At 33.3% G+C, this 18,225-nt stretch overlaps 2 protein-coding genes across 11 annotated transcripts in view; one reads left to right on the forward strand and one right to left on the reverse strand.

Moving 5' to 3' along the window:
- Nucleotides 1-16,650, forward strand: part of LOC114317148 (uncharacterized) — a 29,695-nt gene extending 13,045 nt beyond the window's left edge. For 4 of the 6 annotated variants that reach the window (XM_082899071.1, XM_082899073.1, XM_082899072.1 and 1 more), the window contains 2 exons: nucleotides 2,206-5,946; nucleotides 14,614-15,197. In XM_082899071.1, coding sequence (XP_082755197.1) covers nucleotides 2,220-5,946; nucleotides 14,614-14,681 — 3,795 coding nt within the window. In that variant the 5' untranslated portion in view covers nucleotides 2,206-2,219 and the 3' untranslated portion in view covers nucleotides 14,682-15,197. Of the gene's footprint in view, nucleotides 1-1,309; nucleotides 2,050-2,205; nucleotides 5,947-14,613; nucleotides 15,198-15,217; nucleotides 15,262-16,380 lie in introns of those variants that run through there. The other 2 variants (XM_082899075.1, XM_082899074.1) reach the window with 2 other exon arrangements.
- On the reverse strand, nucleotides 7,133-12,866 carry LOC145804601 (serine/threonine-protein kinase TOR-like). 5 transcript variants are annotated; one of them, XR_014346690.1, is made up of 7 exons: nucleotides 12,546-12,850; nucleotides 10,665-10,743; nucleotides 10,283-10,392; nucleotides 9,431-9,604; nucleotides 9,290-9,355; nucleotides 7,682-7,748; nucleotides 7,133-7,388 (listed from the first exon to the last, which is right to left on the reverse strand). XR_014346690.1 is itself a non-coding variant. In XM_082899079.1 (7 exons), the coding sequence occupies exons 4-7, from the start codon at nucleotides 9,581-9,583 to the stop codon at nucleotides 7,149-7,151; spliced, it is 507 nt and encodes a 168-aa protein (XP_082755205.1). In that variant the 5' UTR covers nucleotides 9,584-9,604; nucleotides 10,179-10,392; nucleotides 10,665-10,743; nucleotides 12,546-12,866; the 3' UTR covers nucleotides 7,133-7,148. The 5 variants fall into 5 exon arrangements, 4 of the variants coding, with proteins under 4 accessions (XP_082755205.1, XP_082755202.1, XP_082755204.1 ...); XM_082899079.1 differs by having other exon boundaries at nucleotides 7,682-7,729; nucleotides 10,179-10,392; nucleotides 12,546-12,866; XM_082899076.1 differs by having other exon boundaries at nucleotides 7,682-7,729; nucleotides 12,546-12,858.
- Nucleotides 16,651-18,225: the final 1,575 nt, after the last annotated feature.

An 18,225-nucleotide genomic window follows, 5' to 3' on the forward strand; every position in this document is an offset into this window, starting at 1 on the left:
TAAATAGTTTCAAAGATAGACCTCTTCTGCCAGAGTGACCAAAGTAAATCACTTAAGTTTATTTTTTAATTTAAAATTAATTAATACAAATTTATTTGTCAAATTATTGTGTGTACAATTTATTTAGTTATTTATTTTGGATGGCTAAGAAAAGTCATATATCTTCTATATCTATCTATCTTCTATACTATTATAAAGTGAGGGCTAGTGTTGTTGACATATTTGTGTTTCATATTTTAGTTTATCCCAGATTTTCCCAAAACACTCTTATATTTAGGGGTGATTTGGGATGATCTATATAAGTGCACTTTTTGATTTTTTGTGAAATATAGGTTGGGTATGGGTTGGGTTTGAAATGATGTGGTAGAGAGGTGATGCGACTTAAATAAGATGATGTGACTTAAATAGGATATCGACTTTTTGGCTTTTTGACTTTTTTAGGTTAAGACTTTTTGACTTTTTTTTGGTTAGTGAATTTTGTAATAGTGTTGTTGACATCCCAAATACCCTATACTATTATAAAGTGGAGGTTGATGGTGTTGATATGTTTGTGTCTCATATTTTGGGTTTTCCCGAATTTTTTCAAAATACTCTTATATTCGGTGAATAACGGTGTTTTCCCGAATTTTTCCAAAATACTCTTGGTGAATTTTGTAATGGTGTTATTGGCATCCAAACTGTCCTTATATTTGGTGAATTTTGCAAGAATTATGTAAAGAGGAGGAATGGCCTCAAGAAACCCATGACCATAGGTTTAATAATGAAAGCTTTTACTATTTGAACAATATATGCTATATGTATATTTTTCTTTGTTATTATTCTTAATTTTTTTTTTTTTTTGAGTTACACACATTGTGGGTGTGGACCTTTACGACCGCTAGTACTATTATAAAGTGAAGGTTTCTGACGGTGTTAACACATTTATGTCTCATATTTTGAATTTTTTCAAAATACCTATTATAAATTGAAGTTTTCTGGTGATGTTGACACATTTGTGCCTCATATTTTGGATTTTTTCCCCAATATTTGCATTGTCTCACTATTATAAAGTGAGGCTGCTTGTTGGTGGTATTGTGTTGACACATTTGTGTCTCCTATTGTCATATTTTGGGTTTATGTCTCATTTATTTTGTATAATTTAGGTATAGAGGAGAAAGGGTCTTGAACCCATAATCATAAGTTTAGTAAAGAAACTTTTACCACTTGAGCAACCCATACTGTATGTGTATATATATTTTTTGTTATTATTCTTATAATATTATTATTTTTAGCTGCACACGCATGCTATATGCATATTTTTCTTTGCTATTATTTTTTATAATATTATTATTATTTTTTTGAGTTGTATATGCATCGCGTGTGTGGATTGCATGTATATTTATATTGACTCTTACCTTGTTTTCCATAGCATTCAGCGTATGTTTCTGAAACAGCATAGTGAGCTTCGAAAAATTATTCAATACTCCTGAAGCATGTCTAGGTGGTGCTCCAATTGAGTAGTTATTGGTCTAAATCATGGAATCCACTACTTTTGTATTAGAGTTTTAGGAGACAAAGTGTTAAGTGTTAATCTATTAATGGAATAGTTTTTGCTCTGCTTTTTTTTATTATTATTTTAAGCTTGGTCATCAATTTTTTTTTGGAAAAGATGTTAAAAGAGTGTTAGAATTTGGCCAGAAATTGTAAAGACATCACATCGATTTTTCAATTTTTTTAATCTCTCGCATTATATAAATTATTTATTTTGATGTTATTTACGATTTAACAAAAAAAATGTAAACAAAGTTGAATTTTTATAAATTAATTAACTTAACTTGGGCAACTAGGTCGATTTTCACTAACTTAATTAGGTTGAGCTTGGGCAGATAAACTCTAGCATAGATCTTATTCTTGTTTGTGTTTCAAATCATCCACTCACCTAAAATTTACAATCAATGTCATAACAGAAATTCTTGAACACCATAAATGCTGGTTCATTGTTACTAGCTATCTATTTGCACAATCACTATTTTGTCAGCAATTCAAAGACCGACTTTCGATTATTTGGAGGTGAATGTGAAGTCAGTTTGCATAAATTAGCATGTTTTTCTTTCTCACACTTTTGTAAATCAAATTTGAAATTGCTTTCTAACAGTCATTAGAATCAATATTGAAGTTTTCTTTTGAATATTTCCTTTTAACTGCAATCCTCTTCTGTATTTGCAGGAATAGGCCACACTATGGAAAACATTTGTTCAACCATTGAAATTGGGAAGAATTTGTGTGATTTAACTGGACCATGGGTTGGATATCTCAATAACCTTGATACTAACATGGAAACTCTCAAAAGGAAGACGGAGCAATTGAACGGCCGAAACAATGACATAAATGTAGAAGTGAATTATGCAGAGCAGCGGTCAAGGAAAAAACGAAGGGTTGACGTTGAATGTTGGCAAGAATATGTGCAAAGGATAACAGCTGATGTCCAAACTTTGGAAAGACAAGAGCAAGAAGTACGAGGATTTAAGAATGCCTTCAAACGTGCACACTTGGGAAAGCGTGTAGTGGACAAGATTGAAGAGGTGGAAAAACTGTATGAAAATGGTGAATTTTCTAATGGTTTGCTAATTGATGATCCAACTTGTGGGCACGCCATACCAACAGCAGAATCTTTGGTTGAACCAACAAGTGTAAGGAACAGGGAGAAAATTTGGAATTTCTTGATGGATGATGCGGTTAGAAAAATCGGTGTTCACGGAATGGGGGGAATTGGCAAAACAACCATCATGGGAAGCATCAATAATCAACTTCTTTCCGAAACTTCTACCTTTAGTGATGTTATTTGGGTCACAGTTTCTAAAGCATTCGACATCAAAAATCTACAAGGGCAGATAGCTAAGAAGCTGAATATTGCTCTTTCCGATAATGAGGATGAATTACGTTCAGCGTCAGAAATAAATAAGATGCTTTCCCAAAAGAAGAGGTATGTGCTCATCTTAGACGATCTTTGGAAAGAATTTCCTTTGAAGAAGATGGGTATTCCGGAACCAACCAGAGATAACGGATGTAAGCTAGTGTTGACTACACGATTGGTAGACGTCTGTACAAAGATGAATTGCAGACCTGTTGAAATGGAGCTTCTCACAGAAGAGGAAGCACTGAATCTGTTTATGAATAATGTTAAAGAACATCAGGCAACGCTTACAACCGAGGTAGAAGAAATTGCAAAAGAAGTTGCCAAAAAATGTGCTCGTCTGCCCCTTGCAATTGTTGTTATGGCTGGATGTATGATAGGAGTGAATGACATTCGCGAGTGGAGAAATGCGAAAAGTGTACGATGGCGCCTGGGCAAAGAAGGGTTCTTTGAGCAACTAGAATTTAGTTATCGTCGGCTAAAAGATGAACAGGAACGACATTGTTTCTTGTATTGTGCATTGTATCCAGAAGACCATGACATCAATAGGGAAGAACTGATAGAGTATTGGATTGCTGAGGGACTAATAAGTGAGATGAACAGTATAGAAGCAATGTTTGATGAAGGTCACTCTATATTGAATAAACTCATTAAAACCTGCTTGTTGGTAAAAAGTATAATATATGGCAGAGAATGCGTGAAGATGCATGATTTGATAAGAGATATGGCTCTCAAAATAACATCAGCTAGTCCTCGATTCATGGTCCGAGCTGATGAGGGATTAAAAAGAGTTCCACATAAAGACTGGTCTGAGGATCTTGAGAGGGTTTCCTTAATGCGGAACCATATTGAAGAACTTCCTTCTGAACCACCCAATTGCCCTCGCCTCATCACCTTCTTATTTCGAGGCAATAACTCAACAGAACTTCGGATTCAAAATTCCTTCTTTTTGTATATGCCTCGTCTCAAGGTGTTGGATTTGTCCGACACTAACATAGAGTCTTTGCCAGATTCCATCTCCATGTTGGAGAATTTGCATCAACTGTTACTAAATGGTTGTCGTCAACTAAAAAATGTGCCGTCACTGGAGAAACTAAAGGCGTTGGAACATTTTGAACTAACTGGGAGTCAGATTGAAAAAGTACCCCAAGGTATAGGAGAATTGGTTAATCTCAGAAAGCTTGGACTTCGGGGGAATCACAACCTAAAATATGTGCCGTCACTGGAGAAACTGAAGGCGTTGGAACATTTTGAACTAACTGGGAGGCAGATTGAAGAAGCACCCCAAGGTATAGAAGAATTGGTTAATCTCAGAAAGCTTAGACTCGGGGGGGATCACCTAAAATATGTGCCGTCACTGGAGAAACTGAAGGCGTTGGAACATTTTGAACTAGCTGGGAGTCAGATTGAAAAAGTACCCCAAGGTATAGAAGAATTGGTTAATCTCAGAAAGCTTGTACTCTTTTGGAATTACAAGCTAAAATATGTGCCATCACTGGAGAAACTGAAGGCATTGGAACATTTTAAGCTGATTGATGGTCAGATTGAAGAAGTACCCCAAGGTATAGAAGAATTGGTTAATCTCAGAGAGCTTAGACTTTGGGGGAATCGCAACCTAAAATATGTGCCGTCACTGGAGAAACTGAAGGCGTTGGAACATTTTGAACTAGGTCAGAGTCAGATTGAAGAAGCACCCCAAGGTATAGAAGAATTGGTTAATCTCAGAGGGCTTAGACTCCGGGAGAATCACAACCTAAAATATGTGCCGTCACTGGAGAAACTGAAGGCGTTGGAATGTTTTGTGCTGACTCATAGTCAGATTGAAGAAGTACCCCAAGGTATAGAAGAATTGGTTAATCTCAGAGGGCTTACACTCTGGGAGAATCGCAACCTAAAATATGTGCCGTCACTGGAGAAACTGAAGGCGTTGGAACGTTTTGTGCTGACTCATAGTCAGATTGAAGAAGTACCCCAAGGTATAGAAGAATTGGTTAATCTCAGAAATCTTAAACTCTCGGGTTACAAGCTAGGAATGTCTCCTTGCCGGAAGTTATGCAGACTCACACAACTCCATTCCCTTGAAATTCAGAGAACAAAAGTAAAAGTTTCAGCAGAAGAGCTGTTGTGCTTGAAGCAATTAGAAGTTCTCGAAGCTCAGTTTCACAATGTGCAAGAGCTTACCATGTATGTGAATTCTGCGCAATGCAAAAGTTTGGAAAAGTACAGCCTTGAGGTGGGAATTGTTGATGAAATTAAAAACGAGAGACTCACTTGTGAGTACGAGGATGGATCTTTATCAAGTACTGGAGTAGATGCCGTAGTGCTTCCCAGCGACATATGGAAGTTGTACATTAGAAGATGGCACAATCACATTAGCTTATCACATATTCAGTCGTTAAGGGATGCAAGAGGTTTAGGAACATTTATAATCGAAGAGTGTGATGGGCTTGAATCCATCTTTTCATCATCATCATGCTTTTCAGAAGACTACCACATCCCGCTAACAACGATTGAGGAATTAGAGTTTTCTAATTTACCCAATTTTAGGGTACTCTTTGACAGAGTTGTTCCACCGCACAACATTTCATTTAACCTTAAGAGATTGGTGTTGTGTCAATGTCCGAAAATGGAGAATATTTTCTCTGCCCTGTTGTTGCACAACTTTCCAAACCTTGAGGAGCTTGAAGTGCAGGACTGCAAGAATGTGGAGGAGATAATAGTAGAAGTAGAGACGAGTGATCGAGGGGGGCATCGGGAAGATGATGGCGACACAATCACACTCCCAAATTTAAAGATATTAGATCTACTAAACCTACCAAGGCTGGAGAGCATATATAAGGGCATAATGGTCTGTGAATCTCTGCAACACATTTCGATATCGAATTGTCCCATGTTAAGGAGATTGCCTATTTCTTTGCACAAGAATGAGGATGGTGAGCAAGCAACTGCACCACCTGCTCTTCGATTCATTTTTGTAGAAGAAGAATGGTGGGAATCTCTGGAATGGGATAATCCCCTCACCAAAACCACTCTTCAACCTTTCTGCTGCCCAGGTAATATTGTAACATCATGTTAGATTTTTTTAAGGGTAAAAATTGATGGTGGTTCTTATACTTTACTCTTTTTTTTTTTTTTATTATTATTTTAGTCGTCTTCATTTTAATTGATTTGATTTTAAGTCTGAATTTATGATTTTGTTTTAATTTGGTCTAATTGATTACAATTCTTAATATATTTTTATGAAAAATACGCATATAAATGGCATGTGTCATATTTTTAATAATAAAATTATAAATTTACTCAACTCAGTGATTATTTTTCTTTAAAATACTAACGGGATTATCAATTGAACTAAATTAACACAAAATTTTAAATTAAAAGTCAAAATTAAACTAATTAAAAATGTAGGGACCAAAATGACACAAATAGCAAAATGTATTTGCCCTTTTCTTAAATCAAAAATGTTTAAGACCCCTTTCCCTCCACCCCTTCGCTTTTGATTGGTCTATTTTTCTTTTTTTTTTTCTTCTCTCCCAATCCCCAACCCCCATGTGGGGGTGTGGTGAGAGTTTTGAGGGGTCTTAATCAGTCATCTTCTTAAATATAACAAATTGGATTTAAATAAAAATGCCTACAAAATTTTAAATTAGCCCTAGATGTAGCCAAGTCACCGCAACACATTGCATTAACTATTTATTTATGATTTGTGACACCAAACTTAATTTCATGAAAGTTTCAAATATCTAAGCTCGAATTAATATTGTTACTCCCATACATGTTTTGGATATAACAAAATACCAGTAGCAGATACACACATATGGTTGCCAATTAACATTGTTGATTACTTTCACTTTATTTTTCAAAAAAAAAAAAAAAAAATAAAAATACTCCTTCGCACACTACTAAAAAAATCACTTTTTGCGACCGCTATAAACCGTCGCAAATAATAAAAAACAGTCGCAAAAGACTTTTTGCGACGGCTCATGCGACGGCAAATGGGGGTCGCGAATATGGGGGTGGCAAATACTTTTTGCGAAGGCAAAACAACGGTCGCAAATTATTTGCGACCACCTAAACTACTTATGGCGACCGCTATTTTGCCGTCGCAAAAAACAAAGAAAAACACTAACATGATCTTTGGCGACCATCTTGTTACCGTCGCAAAAAATTAAAAATAAAAATAAAAATAAATAAATGAAAGTGTAGCGTTAAGCACTCTAGGAATAACAATGACAAGAATTCAGACAGTATAACATTATAGTTTTATTGAACATTCTATTTGAGTCTCAAAATTTGAGCTACATGTAAAAGTTATTACAACTAAAAACTTGAAAAAAGTTCTTTTATGAAAAAAATACAATCCAGAACTGGCTAATCTTCTCATCAATTTTCTTGCTCGGGTGTTTCTCCACTCTATCAATGAACTGGCATAACACCTTGCACCCATATTCATCAAAATCATTTCAGCAAACACTTCCACTAATGCTTTGGCAACCTATAATTGATGCCAACCAAAATGTCACAAGCAACAAAGATGAATTATTTCACTATAAAGGTGAGAGCAGAAGTCCTTCCAGATTCATGGGGTTAATTTTTGGAGCGCATGTGCTTGTGTAAGCAAGCACACACATAATTATTCTATGTCAGATGAACATAAAAAAGACTAGAAAATATAACCAAAATTCTGGTTATCAGAACAAAAACAAGTGAAACAAGAGGGATTGCGGGAACTATAATATGTATAATAGAACTACTAGTGTAATCTATTGCCAAATTAAAAAAACCAACCTTTATTGGGTTGATCCTCATTTCCCTCAGAAATTCCAAGTTATCAACCTGAAAGCTAAGGAACTTCCTGTCAATATAGCACATAAGAGTAGAATCTCAAATGCATACTATAACTAAAATTACATAAGCTAATGTGCAGCTGTCAAGGTATGTATATAGCTTCGCTAGAATGTATAAATATCTGGCTAATCTAAAATTTGTCTATAGAATTTTACTAGCATGTGACAGGTACTAGTGGAGTTGTCAAAAAATAAAAATAAATAAACAAAAGGGAAAAAAAAATTAAATAACTACTGGTATGACCATCATCAAGACAAGCATTCTTGAATTTGACCCGCTTCTAGTAATTGATCAATAAGGGAATTTGAATTTTGCTACTTAGATGGATCGAAAAAATTTAATGTTAAATTTGATAATAGCTAAGCTGTAAAATCTATGAAGTCCAAATGTGGAACAAGTGTTAGTATAGTAAATGATGGTCATGAATCACCACAGCTGAACTCAATCTGCAAGTGGCAATTAAACAAAGACTTATAGATGCAACCAAGTTTAAAAAGCAACAAATTCAAAAGGCTTTGATTTCATGTTAGGCAAGAAGTCTGTGTTACCATTGATGGGGATAAAGGCAGCTGCACTAAAATATTGTATAGACTAACAATAGTGCCTATTGCTATCACTTTTGGAATCAAATTTTCAGTAAACATGGCCACTATTTTTTGGGTCAATCAGCATACAGAACTTGGCTCTCTCTCGGTATTCGGTTCATAGGCCTGCAGCCCAATCAAATTTTCAAGGCCTCTTGAGGTGTCATTTAGATGAGCCAAGCCCCTAAAAAATGAAGGATTATAACTCCAAATGTGCTCACATACCCTCACACTTGTCCAAAGTTTTTTAACAGTTCGTCCACGTAAATTTCATCAGACACAACTCTTTTATATGTGGGAACCTACAGATTTAATGAGTTCACTTAGAGAGTAGTTATGTTCGGTTCTGTGATCGATTATGTGGAATTAGAATTATTCAAGTTTTAACAGTGAGTGACTGGAGATAACTGATTTCCCTGACCCATGCCACAACATATCAGTTTAATTATGTATTGTTAAATGCACATGAACAATTACAGATGAAGAGCAAGACAATGTGAAATAATAAATTGAAACATAACTGATTTCCCTGACCCATGCCACAACATATCAGTTTAATTATGTATTGTTAAATGCACATGAACAATTACAGATGAAGAGCAAGACAATGTGAAATAATAAATTGAAACATAACTAATTTCTTTTTCTTCTTTTAAATAGTAACAAACAAACCATTTCCCTAACATCCATACAGGTTCAAAAAGATAAAATTACCAACTCTGTTATCTTGCTGCATTAACATCAAAGAAATTAGAGGATCCACCTACTGTCTAATAATGCGTTTACTAAGTTAATCCAGCATTCCAAAAAAAAAAAAAAAAATTGATGATTTTTACTTGTCAATGTAAATTATACTATGGTCAATGACCAAAAATTATTGTTACAAAATAGAGGGGTAAAATTGGCAACCACAGGAATATAGAAAGATAGAATGCAATCATATGAGAAGGAATAAGAAACTAACCAACGCAGCAAGCTCGGTAGCTAAACATTTCCTTGCTCTCTCAACAAATTCGCGTGCTTCATCATACTGGAGATAAGAGTACCAGACTTTGATGAATAATTAATAAACCTAATTAGAAAAACTAACATAAAAATAGAATACCTTCATCTTGTGAACTAGTAGGACAACCCTGAAAAATGTGCCATTACTACTTCCATCACCAGTAGCAGCAGTGTTTCCCAAAACCCGCAGTTTGGTTTCATCGCCATCATCCAGTCGAGAAACGTATTCTGCCATCTGATCCCACTCTCCCATGTTCCACGCAGCCCTAGCAGCCTGGAACAACCATGTCAGATGCTTAGAGTAATTCCAACAGCTTCCCTAAAGCTATTTTTTAGCCATTTTTAAGGAGTTTTGTTCCAAAAAAACCACTCTCCAACAGCAGGCCATTTGGGTTTAGCCAAATGTAGCTAGCTTTCCATGTTCCCTAAATAATAATATAATATTATGTACAATATTTTGGTATTTTTAATTTTGGTTATTGATAGCCATTTGCTGACACATTTTGGTTGAAAAGCTCAATGCCCTCTGGACATCTAGCTCTCTTGTTAATGTGAGTTGTGCTATTTAAACATCAATTAACATGTAACTCTTGCATTGATGCCGTTTGTGTTCTACCGATTCAATTACTATTTGAAATAATTAATGATGTCCCCCCGCTTTGAATAAAAAAGGGTAAATATGCTTACTATATGTTGAGGTTGGATACTGCCATTACAATCAAATTATAAATTTTTATATTTGAGTTAGAAATTAATAAAAAATAATATTTCAAAAAAATAGAGAAAGAATAAGGAGTAGTGCTGGAGTAGCTTCATGAAAAAGTGATTCCCTAAAATAGGGAACTCACTTTTTAACTAAAATTTGGAGAAGGAATATCAAGCCTTGTTGGAGTTGCTCTTAGGTAAGAGTCTTAAGAATATATTTAACAGCCACCTAATGCCAAAAACAAACCAGTGGTGCCATTTCCAGTCGAGCAGCTGGCTCAGCAGGGGTCCAATATTCCTTGCATCGGTTGTTAAGCTCTTCCCAACGAGCCAATGCAGCAAGGCATCGCATACGTCCTGAAGAACACACAAAATGGAAAAAGTACAGCCATTAGCACAACAAATATAATACTAAATTTTTTTAAGTTTTTGGAACTACAGAATGATCTGCAACACACGCACACACAAACATGACCATACTCCTATGTTACGACACAGTGAAGAAGGTAAAGCAAGTGTGCATTCCTTCATGATCTGCCGTTTTAGAGGTCATTATGAAAATCCATGCCTTCATGGTGTTGCTTTCGATTGATCCTACAATTGTTAAGGCATTGAGGTCGTTGTCTAACCTTAAACCAATGAAATAACTGTCAACATTAAGTCTCTCAGAAGTCCTTATACGCTAGCTGAGTTAGGTTTGGGCTTGACCTGTAATGACAGAAACGAGAGTTAAAAAAATATTAGATCTAGAATTTTTTCTTTCCTAAATAGAACATGTCTGATTGATATTCAAAGCACATGTAGCAGCCATGAAATGAACAGCATATTCAACAATTTTGCAGAGAGAAGTAATTTGAACAATTCAAGCGATGAAGTGTTTCCAGTAAGGAGCTTCCAAATTACTGTCAACAAGTCTGGCGGAGGACCGTTAACTGAGTCAAAGAAAGGATGTGAAGACCTTTTTCCATCACAAATTTTCCATCAACTTTCTTACCCAAAAGTACAAACCCCAATAAACAGAGTGATCATTTTCAATAAAGAAGTTTGTATTGTATTTGATATGGATGGCACTGAACTTCACACTAAATTTTACCTTGATGGGAACTAGGGCCTTCCAAGTTATATGCTATTTTGCACAAATCATATCAAGTAGAAGGCAACAACTTTGGGTTAGCTAAATATGTACTTTTTACCATCTAACTTATCCAAAATCATATCCTTCATCAAATCCTTGACAAACATCTTCTTACACAACTAAAAATATATATATGATAGTAAAAAGCTTGGAACTCACTAATTGCACAAAAGTAGTAAAAAATTTATAAAATGTTTGGGATATAAAGAACAAAAACATGAATGAAATGTGAGTGTATTAGAACATAGGGACAAAAACAAATTGCTGATTGCAAGGAAGGAATACGAGGGGGGAATTGTGGAAGTGTGAAAAGAACTGCTGATTGGTGAGGTGGCACCTCATTCACCTTAATTAGGAGACTAGATGGCCCCTAGATAGGTACAAAAGCCTACTTATCTCAGTTTTAGCAGCTATACTATATTTACTAAGCACCCTACATCTCTCTACATCTCGAACTCATATCCCATTCAGGGGCTCAGGTTCAACTTTCATATCATAAATGATCAATCCAACTCTTGAGCCACTGACCATTTCCCAGAAGCCAAGTGGATAATAACTTGGGGATCTCCTTCAAGGACAATGGAAGAGAACCTCATCTCAGCTAACAGATGCAACACTTCTCAAGCAGCAAGGTCCTCTAGCCACTACAGCTAGTCCTCCATGAGTAAATCCCACTGCCCCATCAAAATTCTCTTTCTAAACAGATGTAAGCAGATCAGAGTTTCACCTTAAGATATTAATGGGAAATTTTTTTAGAAAAACACACCATTCAAATCCTTCTGCACAAGTTTTCTACTTCAAGGAGATTCTCTATTTCGATTGCTTTACCTTAATATGAATTGCAAAAGAGTATTCAGACCACAGTTATAAATATCAGCCTAGACTAATACACTCAAGTATATTTATAGGAATGAAAATCAAGTATATTAATAGGAATAAAAATCAAGTGCATAGACTAATTCGCACATTTCGGTTCATAGCTGATTCATTGCCTAACAGTTATGATTGCTATAAAACTCTTTAGGTACTTCTGCTTCATCTGTTCACTTCTCATACCTAATTGCATGTTTTGTTGTATATATATTCATATATATCAGGAAGAGGGATATACATTCCAGAATTTGATCCACAAACAATGAAGACAAGCAGACAGTGAAATTCATATCTAGGTTCCAACACTAGAGAAATTAATTCTAAATGTAGAAAAAAATCATTTCAGATTCAAACTCTCTGGATCATAATTCCAGAATTCGATCCACAAAAGGGAAGATAAGTAGACAGTGAAATTTATATATAGGTTGCTATGATCATTTGTAAATGAAAATCAAAAGCTGAACTGTACCAGTAGAATCGATGAAGATGTGTTTAGGCTTACCGATTATGAAATCTTCAACAGCTGTGGAATTGAGAAAGTTGAATCGATCGACAGATTTGAGCGAGAGATTCGAGCGACAAATTCGAGCGAGAGAGGTTGTGAGATTCGAGCGAGAGACAGATTTTAAGAGGGAGAGAAAGAGAGAGCTCAGATTTGGGAAATAAGGAGAAAAAAAAAAGGGGGAATTGAGAGGGAGAGAAAGAGAGCTCAGATTTGGGAAATAAATACTGATTTTTATTATTTTTTTATTTTTTGAAGAACACGATTGGGACAGAAAAATGAGATGGTAAAATAAGTTTTTGATGTTCAAAAATGATTTTTTGCGACCGTTAAATAATCCGTCGCAAAAAAATAGACTCAAAAAAATCTTTGTTAAAACTAGGGTTCAATTTCGGTTGGCCTAATATGAGCAACCCTGGTCTAATTTGAAATTTTTTAGAATTTAGACTATGATTTTAAATTTGGTCAAGGTTTGAGCTAAATTTTACGGCCTAATTAAATTTGAATAAGGTTTAAGTTTCACAACTCAATCAACTCGAATTATATTATTAATATATATATATATATATATATATAATAAATTTGAATATTATAAATTATTGATTATTTTCTCACTGTTAGATTAAATCATATTGCTTTTGTGAAAGATCTACTATTATATTATTTCTGAAAATGTAATGACAAACACTCAGCACACAAAAGTTCAAGGGTACACATGCACAGATATAGATCTGGATTCCCTCCAATACATGATTTAGATTAGAAGATGTTGTCTGGGCTCATGAGATTTATTACGGGTCCCATTTTTATAATTCAAATCATTTCTTTTGTCAGACTCTTCGTATCATCCACACAAAAAATTATGTTAATTCGATAATTGTAGACTATTCAAATTAAGCATTTGTTTCCAAAAAAATAAAATAAAATTAGACAATAAGTATATTTTTTAAAATAAATCATTTTTTTTTTAGTTATAAACGCGATAAATTAGATAGACTATGAATATTAGATTGATCTAATTCTTTTATGTAGATGGTATATACGAAGAACCCTACAAAATAAATATTTTGAATTATCAAAATAAAACTATGGTGGTGACCACATCTAGTGCATATTATGAACTAGAGGAAATCCTAGTCTCACATATAGGACATTGTTATGTAAGATTAAACTTTGTAAATTTTCTAATAAGACATGCTTAAAGTTGTACAGATTCTTGTAGGAATAATTTTCAATAATCTTATAATGAAATGTGAGATAATAAAGTTAAATACAAAAATAATAATAAATTCAATTTGCTGAATACTAAATCTATAAAAATAATTTTTTGTGACAAGTAATTTTTTTTATTTTTTTTGTTTATATAAAAGGATTACGAATATTAATGTGCCAGTAATACAAGCAATCACATATCATCACTCAGAGAAAAAAGACTAGAAGTTGAAAAAGTATTTTAAATACACTTCAAAATTTCTAAACCAATTAAAAAAACCTTAATCAATCTTTTTTGGAGTTGAATGGAAAAATTATATAAAGGGCATTCAAAACTCAAACAAGAATATAAAAATAAATGATAAATTATATTTAAGTTATTTTAAGTATGCATTTTGTGTCACTGTGTCAAGTTTTAATTTTGTCAATTTCATTATTAAAATTTTAATTTATATTAATTTGGTCTTGTTTGAACTCATTGCTTAAATAGTTAATGGAATAATAATAAAATGTACATTTGACTTTGGTTCTTAAAGTTTTTTAATTTTGTTAGTTTGTTCTCAAAACATTTATGAGAAAAATAAAAATAACTTGAAATATTGAGAGACAAAATTAGCAAAATTGGAACTTTAAAATTTCGTTAATGATTTAAACAGTAGTTTAAAATTAGACTAATTTGATAATTTGAAGAGAGAAATTAACAAAATTAAAATTTAAAAGACTAAAGTGATATGAAAGGTATGCTTCTTTGTATTTTATCCAAAATAAAATAAATAATTATGATCTCTGATCAAATAAGTTGGTTTTAGGATCTTTCTTTGCTTTCCCCCCTCTCAATCTTGACATTTTCTTGTAGAAGTACCAGGAGGAGGAGAAGACGAAGAAGAAGAGATTGAATCTCTTGAAAGAAATGAAATTGAATAATATTGAAATCATCATTTCCACTCCATTTAGATTGAGTGATTTGGTGAGAAAGGATAAGAAATGATGGGAAAGAAAACTCGCATGATTTCACAGAATTATTTGAGAGTCTATTGGGATTAGAGTGGTTGTTTGGTATTTGACCAATTTGGTTAGACTTGTAGATGACATTCACTTATTAGGCTTTTGATTAATTGATTTTATGCAAAAAGAGAAAAATACCCCAAGAACGACATGATCTATACTTGTTTATTTTGACAATCATATGAAGGTAGAAACAATTGTTCTTCCCTTGTTATACTTATTTTTCCCAAAACTAGTCAGTTTTGAAAGAGGTACGGGAGTACTTAACTTTATTATAAAAAATTTAGGTACACAAAAACTAACCACATAAAATATACAGAACATTCACATTAGTGTAGATTTAATAATTTATGGGTCCCGCACATGTAAATATTTTGTGTAATTTATTTATGATGATTTTTACATACATAGAACCACTATTATTTTTATAATCTTATTGAATTCCTTGTTTACAGCTTTCAATTCATGAACTCTTGAGTGCGGATTCATTTCACTATAGGTAAGTCATCTCATACCACATCTAGAATTTCTTTTAACTGCATATTTTGGTTTGAAAATGTTTAAACATTGAGTAATAAAATCACCTCTTAGTTATGGATACAATCTCTTCAAAAATGGGATAAGGTTGCATACATTTTGTTCTCTTCAGATTATATTTCAGTTGGAGTCTTGTGTCCCGAGTTGTTTTTATTTTTATTTTTTATTTCTATAGAAATATTTTATAAGATCATTGTGGATTCATGTACTTTATAAAGGGTATGAATTTTGTACTTTATGAAGGGTATGAATTTTGTTTGACAATAATGTGAACCCAAAGCAAATGGGAGTTAAATATTGACACATAAGCTACTTTCTTTTGATTTTGACCATGGAGCTAAATGTGGTTTGGCTTTTATCACTCGTTACTGTGGTTGCATTTGCTAAAACATGAGTTTGTGTTTATCAAACCCATTGAGTTTTGGATTGATTGAATTGAATTATTAAATTTGTTGATATATCGAATAGTAATACCATGTTTGGATCATGGGGTAAGGGAAAAAAAAATTATTGTGGCCTCTCCCATCTAGTTGAGTAAAGAAAAAACACGTGTTTTCTCACTATCGTATTTAGATTGGTAAGAAAGCAAATCATGTGAGAGAGAAATTTGAGTGAGATTTCTTTTTATTCTTTTTTATTTTAAGGGGTAATCTTGGTATTGTAAATATTTTACAACCAATCAACTTGTTTCTCACCAAATCTCACAACTTTCAGTAAGAAATCAAATAGTCAAAATAAGATACTTCTCTTTCTCACTATTTCTCACACTTTGTCTCCATTTTTCACCTACTTAACCCTCTGAACAAATGTTTTCTTTTCTCACCAAAACTATATGATCCAAACGAATTATAATCCTACAAGTTTTAAAATTCTATCATTATGGAACTCACCTTATTGGAATGATTTTATGTTAACTATTAACTGAAGTACATTACATTTTCTTTACACTCTTAAATCACAAAAAATTATGTTGTTTAACTTTATTAATTGAAATTATTCTTTTTTTGTATAATTGATTCAGTTAGTTGTTACAGTAGTTAATTATTGAGCTATCAAACTGATCGTCTTCCTTTGATTACAGATCCAGAAGAATAGTGTGGTGGAAGCAGTGGAAGTTATTATTGGGATAGAGTGCTACAAGTAGAAGTTATTTTGAATTGTTTTGTTACGACATTGATTTAAATTATAGAACTCTTGTTTGCTTTGATGGAGGCAATTAATCTTTGAAATATTCAGATTATGGAACTCTAGGTTTGGCATGCTTTAAACATTAAACTAGCTAAACTGAATTTGTGAATTGTTGTTGAAACTTTTGGTATTGTGAATTAAAGAATTACTGATTGTGATTTCATCTCTTGATTGCCATGATTATTTTGTGGAATGAAATTGAATTGAGTTTCTCACCATCTCTTTTTTGCATGCTCACAGGTGCTGTAAGTCTTATAGGTGTGTGACATTGTCACATGCCTAGCTTGGTTGGCTTTGAGGCGTGACATTCTTTCTTTGTATTTCAATGTTGTATCGTTATTTTTCTGACTTGATGCAGGAAAGGCAGCGGAAAGGAACCGTTATCATTAATTATGTGAAGGAGCTTACAAACATCAATCTCTAATTCAAACCATTAAGATTGGTTTGTTTGAAAGAAGAAGCACAAGACGAGAGTTGATGACTATTAGTCGTGAAGCTGCTCTAAAAATGGCCTCTCCTATGTGTTTGCATCAAAATACTTGTCTTGTCAATATCAGTAGTGACTTAGTTGCTTGCCCTTAAATAGATTGCCTATTTCTTTGTACATGGATGAGGATGGTGAGCAAGCATCTGCACCACCTGCTCTTCAGCACATTTATGGAGAGTGTAAATGGCGGGAATCTCTGGAATGGGATGATCTCCATACCAAAACCTCTCTTCATCCTTTCTTTTCCAATAGCTAACCAGGTATTTGTACTTATTTTTTTCATCAAATTTGATTGAAAATTTGATTCAAAGCTTGATCTCGTGTAGAACACTTCAATTCGTACTCTTTTTTTTTTGGATAATATATTTTGAAAAATTCTAAACTTACCCAAAAACTTGTTTTAACTATTTTTGTATAGAAGAAAATCATCCCTGATATTCTTTTTAGAATTTTATCAAATTTAAATAAAAATACCACTGTTTGAAATTTGGTGAAGGATTTGATTCATCATTGATTTGGTGCCAAATTTGCCATCAATGGTTCAGCTGATAGTAAATTATGTTTTGATCGTTAAGGCCATTAGATAGCATTTAGTTCATTGGAATTAAGTGGAATCGATGATCATTCTATCAAAATATTCATTCCTATATTTGGTTAGACTAAAAAAATAATTGCAAATGCATTTCAAATATAATCATCTTTCACCATTTTAAAGGAATAGTAATCACCATTCTCGTTTCAATCAACCAAATAGAGTATAATTTTCTTCTGTTTGTGGCAATGAGGATCAAGTAAGAGAATTGCCATTTAACTTTTTTTTATTATCAAAACTATTTGTGATGATTGTTTTATTGGTATTGAAATGTTTTATAAGATCATTCATGTGTTTTGTTAAGAGTATGAATCCAGTTTGCTCTGATTTGGACTGAAAGACATGAAGGTTAAGTATAGACACAAAAACTCTACTTTCTTTTTTTCTTTGACCATAGAGCTAAACTTAGTTTTGGATTTTTGTCACCAGTTACTTACTGTGGTTGCAGTTGCAAAAACTTGAGGTTGTGTTTATCAAACGGTTGAGTTTTGGAATGTCTGTATTGAATTATCATATTTCTTTAGATATTGAATCATGAATCCTATGAGTATCTAAGTTGTATGATTAGTGAACTCGCCTTATTGGAATTATTTTGTCTCTAATGATAACTAAATTGTACGAGTACTTTTTCTTTACACATTAGAATCACAAAAAATTTT

This window comes from Camellia sinensis, chromosome 12 (assembly GCF_055761805.1).
Source record: "Camellia sinensis isolate YWXY chromosome 12, ASM5576180v1, whole genome shotgun sequence".
Classification (NCBI taxonomy): Eukaryota; Viridiplantae; Streptophyta; class Magnoliopsida; order Ericales; family Theaceae; genus Camellia; species Camellia sinensis.

What these genes read in the sequence shown, in the direction of transcription:
- LOC145804601 (XM_082899077.1), bottom strand. Translation starts at nt 10,387, where the DNA reads ATGCGATGCCTTGCTGCATTGGCTCGTTGGGAAGAGCTTAACAACCGA. An exon ending in CTACCGAGCTTGCTGCGTTG is followed by an intron (nt 7,730 to 9,289) that starts GTTAGTTTCTTA and finishes CTTAGCTTTCAG; the next exon opens with GTTGATAACTTGGAATTTCT. An exon ending in TGAGGATCAACCCAATAAAG is followed by an intron (nt 7,389 to 7,681) that starts GTTGGTTTTTTT and finishes CATCAATTATAG; the next exon opens with GTTGCCAAAGCATTAGTGGA.